This window comes from Eptatretus burgeri, chromosome 4 (genome assembly GCF_056783735.1).
Source record: "Eptatretus burgeri isolate ZD-2024b chromosome 4, Ebu_testis_v1, whole genome shotgun sequence".
In the NCBI taxonomy this organism is placed as follows: Eukaryota; Metazoa; Chordata; class Myxini; order Myxiniformes; family Myxinidae; genus Eptatretus; species Eptatretus burgeri.
In genome coordinates this window covers 23,664,731-23,674,730 of record NC_140964.1, presented here as the reverse complement: position 1 = coordinate 23,674,730, position 10,000 = coordinate 23,664,731, and the positions used below count along the sequence as shown (strand labels likewise).

The window sequence follows — 10,000 nt, the reverse complement described above, 5'->3', positions numbered from 1 at the left end:
CCACAACATTACAGTCACAAATCTCTTTCAGGTTGCATCTCCTACTTAAGATGTAATCCACCTGTGTGCACTTTCCTCCACTCTTGTATGTCACCCTGTGTTCCTCCTTCTTCTTGAAATACGTGTTTACCACTGCCATTTCCATTCTTTTTGCAAACTCTACCACCATTTGCCCTTCCACATTTCTCTTGTTGAGACCGTACCTCCCCATCACCTCCTCATCCTCTTTATTACCTTCCCCAACATGACCATTGAAATCTGCTCCAATCACCACTCTTTCATCCTTGGATACACTCTCCACCACTTCATCTAACTCACTCCAGAAATCTTCTTTATATTCCATCTCACACCCCATATGTGGGGCATATGCACTGATGACATTCATCATCACCCCTTCAATTTCCAACTTCACACTCATCACTCGGTCAGACACCCTCCTCACCTCCAATACCCTCTTGACATGATCTTCCTTCAGGATTATCCCGACACCATTTCTCCTCCCATCCACACCATGGTAGAACAGTTTGAAACCACCTCCAATGCTCCTCGCCTTACTCCCCATCCACTTGGTCTCTTGTACACACAGTATGTCCACCTTTCTTCTCTCCATCATATCAGCCAACTCTCGCCCTTTGCCAGTCATCGTCCCAACATTCAGAGTTCCAACTCTCACCTCCACACTTCTACCCTTCCCCCTCTCCCACTGCCTCCGGACTCGCCTTCCCCGTCTCCTTCTCCTCCTTCGCCCAGCAGTAGCACAATTTCCACTGGTACCCTGCTGACCACCGGTACCGGTGGCGGTCGTTGGTAACCCGGGCCTCGACCGATCCGGTATGGAAATTCGTTTTGTTGTCCGCATAATAATTTGGCATAGGTTTTTACGCCGGATGCCCTTCCTGACGCAACCCTGGTCGCCTCTTACGACACACAGGGATATGGTACACCTATTCTAACCGGGGCATACACCGGGCCCAGTACAACTGGTGCTCATTTCGCCGACCTCGGAAGGATGGCAGGCTGAGTCAACCCCCTGGTGTTTTCGACTTGGTTTATATATATTTTTATATATATATATATATATATATATATATATATATATATATATATATATATATATATATATATATATATACACATTATATAAATACATATATATATATATATATATATATATATATATATATATATATATATATATACATACATATATTAATTCAGTGTCCCAACGGGGCTTGAACTCAGGACCTCTTGGGTCCCAAGCCACTGCCCTTACCACTGCGCCAACGCCAACACCAACATATATATATATATATATATATATATATATATATATATATGTAAATTATATGTAGATATATTATATAATATATATTATATTTTCTATATATGATACAATATATAAAAATTATATACATATTATATAAGATATATTATATTATATGTATATTATGTTATACTAGCGATACCCGTGCACATGCATGGGATAGCAGTACAACATAGCTGGTAGCAGACGACAGACCGTACACGGGGAATGACAAAAATACGCATTGTGCAAAATGCAAGTGGTACTATGGAACGCCAAGACTTCCCAAACATTGTCGGCATGTCCGCTAAGTGCCACAGCAATTTCATGGGGATTGTGTGACGGCGAGCCGAGTTTTTAGTGTGCAAGCTTGGTATTATAATCGAGATTATAATATATATTTGTATACATTATAATATATATATATATAAATTATTTTATATTTTATAGTGCAATATAAGTTGTTCACTTGTAAAATTATCTCCTCGGTTCTAATTAGATTCTCAGTATCCTAGCCGTCTGCATCGAAGGGCTCTCTGGCTGATTGTGGGTAATTTTAAATGCAAAATGTTCAGAATATATGAATCGTTTAGGTTAAACTGTTCAACTTGTTTGGTCATGATAAATTACACAGATGTCACATTGATAGCAATTTAACTTACAATAAATCAATTTCCAATGCAGTTTGCAGATGGTGTTCTTGAGGCCAGCCTGGACGTTTTGGATAATAGTCATGAGGCTTTGACAAATCCCGTCGAAGATGCCATTAAACGAGACGATCCTGTCTACATCTGCCGCATTGTCTCTGCCATGGTATGTCAAACCTGACATGTCTTCATTCAGAAATATATTCAGCTTATCTCATAGGATTGTATTCTTCATCAAAATAACACTTGTATGTGGCATGCGTGACACAGATAAACAGTAACGATGATTGTGGTGTGGTGCTGGGCCGATGGAATGGAGACTATTCGGGTGGAGTTCGTCCTTTGGACTGGACAGGTAGCGAGGAGATTCTACGTACCTGGAGACTGACTGGTTATGAGCCTGTCCCTTACGGTCAATGCTGGGTTTATGCTGCAGTCGCCTGTACAGGTGAGTGTGGTATTTGCAAAGCAGTTATGCCAATTGTTCATAATAATATATATATTTTTTAGATTTTAATTATTTACTTCCCTTATTTGTGATTGTGAGGTTCATGAAACAGCTAAATGTGAGAGGAACGAAGGTAAGTTTGTGTACTGATCATTGTAATTCAAATGCCTTGCATGCTGTGACATGGTTGGGTATGTAGGAAGGACCTGATCAGATAGTTTCACACTCAGGAAAATCACGTTATCCCTGTGGGGGAATTTATTTAAGTTTAATAAAATTATACATTTAGAATGTGATGGTTCACGTGGGCATCAAACTGGGTGTTCTGTCTGCCAGCATAATTTGCTGGATGTTAAAAATCCCACAGTGTTCTTCATAAAGAGTAGGAAACAACAAAGGAAACTGTAAAAACTAGAAGGGCACTCTGTCGAGTGCATACCTCTGCCAAGCTGATTAGTTTACATTTTGTATCTCACTGATAGGCTGGATCCAGATGTTCATCAAAATCTATTCACTTTGTCCTTGTCACACACCCAACCTGCCCACTAAATTTCGTCAGAATCTGTCCACACCTTTTCGAGATATTTTGTTCACAAACAAAGACACAAGCAGACAGGGGTGAAAACATAACCTCTATCCACCTTCAGTGGTGGAGGAAATGAAGAGAAAACATCAAAGGAAACAGGACGCGTATATCACCCGGAGGGAGGGAGCGAGCGGGATAAAAATCATTATAATGCAAAACAAAAAAAACACTAGAAGGGCACTCGATGGAGCGCATACCTCCATCACATCATGCCTGATCCACAAGAACATATCGGGCCCAATACATTTTTAAAACATCATGCTGTACATTAGTATATCGTTTTTGGCCTTACCTCTCAATGGTGAAGAATCACTTAGGAAATTAAATAATTCTCATTTCCAGATCCAGATTCGGAGCTTCACCAAAATCAAATCATTTCTTCCTTGTCACTCACCCAACTTGTCCAGTCAGTTTCAGCCGAATCCGTCGGAAACTTTTTTGATATATCGTGCTACATATTAGTTTAGCCCAATCTCTCAGTGGTGAAGAATGATTTCAAAATTATCGGATCTGGATCCAGATTCGGATCTTCACCGAAATTGAATCAATTCATCCATGTCACACACTCAATGTGTGCAGCAGGTGTTGTCCAAATCCGTCCATAACTATTTGAGATATCGTGCTATCTCTAAATGGTCTCAATATCCTGTACACAAACAGACAAACAAACAACCAAACAGACAGAGAGGGGTGAAAACATAACCTCTTTCACCTTCGATGGTGGAGGTAAAAATGTCAAGGGAGGAACGACACCACCATCCTTTTATGGATCGCCATCGTGACATCTTTTGATGTTTTTGTCATCGGTGACTATGTGGCAATACTAACAATTGCACGAATATTTCTATGTGAGAGGAAGTTGGACATTTATACTGTGGGTTAGTGTAATTGTATATTTTATTTGTTGCAGGATTTTATATATATCGTTTTATGGCCGTTTCAATGCTTGTATGTGGAAGCCATGGTTCACTGATTGGCTGCTTTCCAGGTTGCATGATCCCTTGCTTCCGATCTTCTAGGCCTTTAACTCTTAATATCATCTCTCAGCAACACATCCTATCTTGTCCTCGAACAGCCACTCGCCGTCCTTCCATTCACGTCAATACGTTTCCACCTTTTCACACAACTGCCCGCCCCCATCCTATCCGTCCACCAACTGCCCGTCCAAACCATGTCAACCTACCCCTACGCATAACCTCACTCATGCTTTCTATACCTATTCTATCTTGTAATTCCACATTTAGTTTCCTTACCTTCAGTGTCTTAAAAATTAAGTTCTCCTACTTATCTAAAGAGTTCTAAGGTGTAACTCACTTGATCAACCAACAAGGTAAACATGGAGCTTTCCAAAGAAGTCAGACATAAAGTGGTGGAGAAGCACCGTTCAGGAGAGGGTTATAAGAAGATTTCAAAGTCACTAATTATCCCTTTGAGTACAATGAAATCCATCATTAAGAAGTGGAAGACGTATTGAGTGGCACAGTCAAAGTCCTGACTTTAACCCAATTGAACATCAATGGCGAGACTTGAAGATTGCAGTCCATCGACGATCTTCATCAAACTTGGGAGAACTAGAGAAATTTTCACATGAAGAATGGGCAAAGATTTCAAAGCTGGTAGAGACCTCCCCAAAAAGACTCATCGCAGTCATTGCTGCAAAAGGTGCTTCCACCAAGTCCTGACCGATGGGGCTGAATACTTTTGCAGGCCACTGTATATAAACAAACAAAGATACAAATTCACTTTTATAGTACAGATTAGAAGCAACGTATCTATGATTCAGTTTGCAGGATGAAAGACAATCTCCTGGTAAGTTATCAGATGCCCAAATAAGAGGAATCACTTAATATCAGAGGCAATTACAAAATCCATTACCTTGCATGCAATTAGTTCAAGCAGGCTGATTTGTTTGTCTTCGGCATCATTGTCGTGAGTAAAAAGGATTTCCACCTCCAATGCAGATGTTACATGTAAGATGTCCAAGAGTGAAGGAACACTAGAGCATCGTATTACTACAAAACTGTTTCTCATGGCTTTCGGTTTGATTTGTATTTATGATAAGATTGTGATTTATTTGACTTTAAAGGGTTCCATTTAGTTCCTCACAGCCCTGTTGTGGATGTAATTATTTTTGCAAATCTTTGCAAACATTGCACAGGTGATGCCCTCTGATGTAGTTCTCAGTCTCCCATTTTGTTCTTCCTTTCTGCCCCCTGTTTAACACCGACTTGTGTAAGCTTGTTCTATATTTATCCAACAGTAACATCTCTTTCCTATTCGGTATAATCTTTGCTGTCAGGCATCCACACCATTGCAAATTGTATCGCATTATGCCATGAAATGATGTTCTACAGTAAGCAATTTTGTTCACCGCTGTACCTTCACATGCATTCTCGCTATGCTGGATACTGCAGTCGATTCCCATTAAGCTAAATAGATACGTTCTGATGCCATCTTGGTTCATCAGAATTTTTTTTGAAGGAAAGTCGCATTTCAAAAATATATTTTGCTTTCCCAGATATAAATGAGCATTATATGCTTTATAGAGAAAAAGAGTGATGTTCAGTATGCTCAAATGAAGACTCGAGTGTGCACAAAATTTGACAAAGTAGTATTTTCCATCACAACAGTGCAACCACACTCAACATACTCTCATGTGCAGCCTTGAGGCTGCTGGCTGCATCATTGGTGAGGAACACGGGTATGCTGCTGATGATTTGTATTTATAATACAATTATACAATGCTGCTGATGATTTGTACCCCTATCACCAGTTCACTGGTACTCATGTCACCAACCTCAGAAGGATGACAAGCTCAGTCAACCCCACTTGTTGTTAATTCAGCAGCCAACAGGGCTCACACTCAGGACCCTAGGATCCCAAGCCAGCCACCCAAGCCACTAAGTCAATGCCAGGCACGGTAGTGTAACCACCGAGTTGCAAACACAACTAGAATGGCACTCAGTGAAGTGCACACATCCGCCAAGTTGAAAAGTTTAGGTTTTGTACCCCACTGATGGGCTGGATCTGCATCCGGACCTTAACCAACATAGAATCAGCTTGCTCCTGTCACATACCCAACTCATCCACCAAGTTTTGTCATAATCCATCCACAACGTTTTGAAATATGATGTCATATATCATTTTGGCCCTATCTCTCACTGGTGAAGAATCACTTTAAAAATAAAAAGAATTATCATATCCGGATCTGGATTTGGATCTTCAGCAAAATCGAATCAATTTGTCCTATCACACACCCAACCTGTCCACCAAGTTCCATCCGAATCCTTCCATACCTTTTCGAGATATTGTGCTAAAAAAACGCTTTTGGCCCTATTTCTCAATGGTGAAGAATCACTTAAAATTTTTTTATAACTTTTAGTATCCTGACTCGATCTTCACCAAAATCGAAACAATTCGTCCTTGTCACACTACTAACCCGTCCACTGTTTTGTCCTAATCCGTCCAAAGGTTTTTGAGATATCTTGCTCTACTGTACTGCATATCATTTTTGACTCCATCTCTCAATGGTGAACAATCAATTAAATATTATAGTATCCGGATCCGTATCATCACCAAAATCGATGAAATTCGTTGTTGTCACACAATCTGTCCATCGAGTTTCATCCAAATCTGTCCATAACTTTTTGAGATATCCTGTTCACAGACAAACAGACAGGGGTGAATACATAACCTCCATCCACCTTCTGTGGCAGAGGTCATGAAACCATCATAAAATAAATGGATGATCAAATGCATAACAAGGGTCAATGTGAACAATAATGTACTCATAAACCATAGCAAACTGGTTGAACATACTGTACTTGTAAATGAAAGAAAGCTGAATTGTAGGCAGAGGTCTGTATGCCTGCCTCTTCATATAAATTAGAGTTGAGGGTAAGGTTGGCTGGTTAATCGCTTCTTCTTCATGGTGATGGAATTGCTCCATTTAAAATTGTTTACTCTGTTTTATAGCATTTACAAAGGGCATTCACACTGTTGAAGCAATATGATTCCTTGCTCTAGCTTAGGAAACGGAAATGTGTTCTTTTGTTCGGATATAGTGTCCCTTGACTTCAATGCACTTGCTACATTTGTCCTTCAAACTGTCTATGCCTGTAAAATATAATTTTTTTTTCTCTAATTTCTCTGTTCAGCCACATCTTGGCTGCTTCCGTTGGTTTTTCACTGTCGGCAAATCGGTGGGCACAGAGGTGGGATTTCAAATATTGAAACAGAGAATAGTCACTCGGAGCCAGATCCAGGCGGAATAGGGGTGAATCCAGGTGCTCAAAGGCAAAGTCAAGAATGGCGATCCGCGCAACATTGGCCTTGTGCACAGGTGCATTGTCATGAAGGAGGAGCATATATTGAGTCACCATTGCTCGGCATTTGTTCTTCATGGCTGGCCACGATTACTGCATCAGGTTGGTGTAAAATTCCAATATGATCGTAGTTTGTGTGGCATATTGTCAAGCAGCCGAATTCCCCTGGCATCTCAGAAAATCAAGGTTACGTGTGAAAATTATTGTGTGGTTGTGACACATTTGTGCTTCCCTTGCAAGGATTCCAATTTGGTTTGAAGATCCCAATTGTGAAGCGACATTTCGTTCCCAATTACACGATGAGTGATAAAGTTCACAGTTTGTGAAGCTCATGAAATGTTGTCAGCTGTTTCTGTCAATCACAAGTGCTGAGGTTTGAGGGACCCTTCTTGCTGTTAACTGGGACTTGTCAAATATTTGTGCATGAGTGATGAATACACTGCTTTAAGAAATTCCAGAAGCTATTTTGCTCCGATGAAGGGTTGCCGCCTGAAATGTCAGCTTTTCCTTGCTTCTCATGGCGTAGCTCAAATCAATCTACTGTTGATTTCATCCTTTGAGAAATTCCAATTTTTCTGCAAATATGTTGGTGACCTGAACGCACTAATCCTCCTTGATTAATGTCTCGACCTGGGACACATTTTCTGGGTTGGTCGCATCTGTCGTTTGTTTCTCCTGACCTGGGGTCATCTACATGGGACCCGCATCTTGGTTTAATGTATGCTGCCCAAATACATTATGAGGGCGGGCCTTCGCCACACAAAACCACCATGCATTCGCGTATTTCTTGAGATACCATTGCCTTTGTAGAAGGAAGCATCATGGGTTGCTTTATTCCATCAAGCCATCGCTTTGTAAACTAATCGGAGGCTTAGATTGTCGTTTAAAATGCAGCTATCTCACATGCCTTTTGTCATAAATGTTGTAACGTTATGTTGATTTCCGGTTGTGGTTGGTTGTGCTCCGTGATTGCGAATAAACGTCACTTCCGGTCTGGCCCAACATGGAGTCCTGAGTATCCTACAAATGTGTTCCAATTAAACGTTTTTGAAGATAAATTTTGAAGAATTTGAATGCATCACGATGGAGATGGGAGGAATACATTGAGATCATTAATGTTGAAAAGATTTCTGTATATCTGCATACTGCTCTGATGGCATGGGGTTTAAATGATCAGCTTAAATAATTATTTTTTTTAAAGATAACTTTTGGTTTTACTTAGTTCGAGTATTCCAAAGTATATATTCACTTTGCATTCAATGTTGCTTATTTGGTTTATGGGGGTGGTCACAAAAATAAAACAAAAAATTCTGTTCACTGAAATTTACTCATTTAAGTATTCAGCTTTTACAGATGTTTATTTATTATATTTTATTATCAGCAAATATCACTCGTCACATTACCGACCGGGAGATTAAACAAGCTCAAATGAGCTAAGATCCTCGTCCTCTTAATGATGACGTCATAAAAACGAATATGACGTCATCGTGATGTATCAGGTTTGCGATAAATTATCTGTGCTAATGCCCGGCTTGATTCTCGCAAACAAAATTCAAACAGCTTGCCTAGTTTCGGAGATAATGGTATCGGCGATTTCCATTAGCGGCGGTATTATGACGTCAACTTTTTTTTCTTGGAAGAATTTCCAAAATCGGACATGATTACTGCCTGCGCGTGGGCTTTCTGCATATACATGGCAAGTTTCACGAAGATCCGATGAAAACTCTGGGTTGTGAAACAAAAAATGTCAAAAAATAGGAATGACGTCATGAAAATTGATATGATGTCATAGTGATGTATCATATGTGTGGTAATTCATCTCTGCTAACGCCCTGTTCGATTCCCACAAACAGAACTCAAAAAGCTTGCCGAGTTTGAGATAATTTTTTAGACTATTTCCATTAGCGGAGATACTTTGACGTCATAACTTTTTTTCTTGGAGGAATTTTAAAAATCGGAGATGGTTACTGTCTGCGCAGGGTATTTTTACATGTATACGCCAAGTTTCAGGAAGTTTCGATGAAAACTGTAGGCTGTGAAACAAAAAAGTCCACAGGAAGAAGATGAAGAACAACAACGTGAGTAAGACTGGAGTTCCTCCACGAGGATCTAAAAAGTGTGTGGGATTGGGGGCTGGGGGGGGGGAGAAAGATGGGGAGGGGTGAGCGCAAAGAGGGAGTGGGGTGGGGGAGGGAGAGAGAGAGACAGAGAAGGAGGGAGTGGTGAGCATGAGGAGGGGGTGGGATGGGGGTGCGAGGAATGGTGAGAGGAAGGGGAAAGCAAGGAGGGGGAGAGGAAGAAGGGAGCAAGGAGGAGGATGAGGAAGGTAGAGGGAGAGAGAGGGGAGGGAGGGGTGAGCACGAGGAGGGAGTGGGATGGGGGAGTGAGAAGGGGAGGAAGGGGGTGAGGAAGGAGAGAAAGAGGAGGAGGGAGGGATGAGCGTGAGGAGGGAGTGGAATAGGGGAGCGAGGAGGGAGTGGGATGGAGGAGCGAGGAGGGAGGAAGGAGGGAGTGAGGAGAGGAGAGAGGAACAGGGAAGCAAGGAGGGGGTAGAGGAAGAAGGAAGCAATGAGGAAGGCAGAGGGAGAGAGCGGAGGAGGGAGGGGTGAGCACGAGGAGGGAGTGGGATGGAGGAGTGAGAAGGGGAATGAGTAAGGAGGAAGGGGGGGGGAGATAGAGTAGAAGGGAAAG

The 10,000-nt window shown here is 41.3% G+C and overlaps 1 protein-coding gene across 2 annotated transcripts in view; it reads left to right on the top strand.

Moving 5' to 3' along the window:
• LOC147027629 (protein-glutamine gamma-glutamyltransferase 2-like) overlaps nucleotides 1-10,000 on the top strand; it is a 121,397-nt gene that overhangs the window by 82,572 nt on the left and 28,825 nt on the right. For both annotated transcript variants that reach the window (XM_085877159.1, XM_085877158.1), the window contains 2 exons: nucleotides 1,988-2,116; nucleotides 2,221-2,398. In XM_085877159.1, the coding sequence (XP_085733285.1) occupies nucleotides 1,988-2,116; nucleotides 2,221-2,398 (307 nt within the window). The remainder of the gene's footprint in view (nucleotides 1-1,987; nucleotides 2,117-2,220; nucleotides 2,399-10,000) is intronic.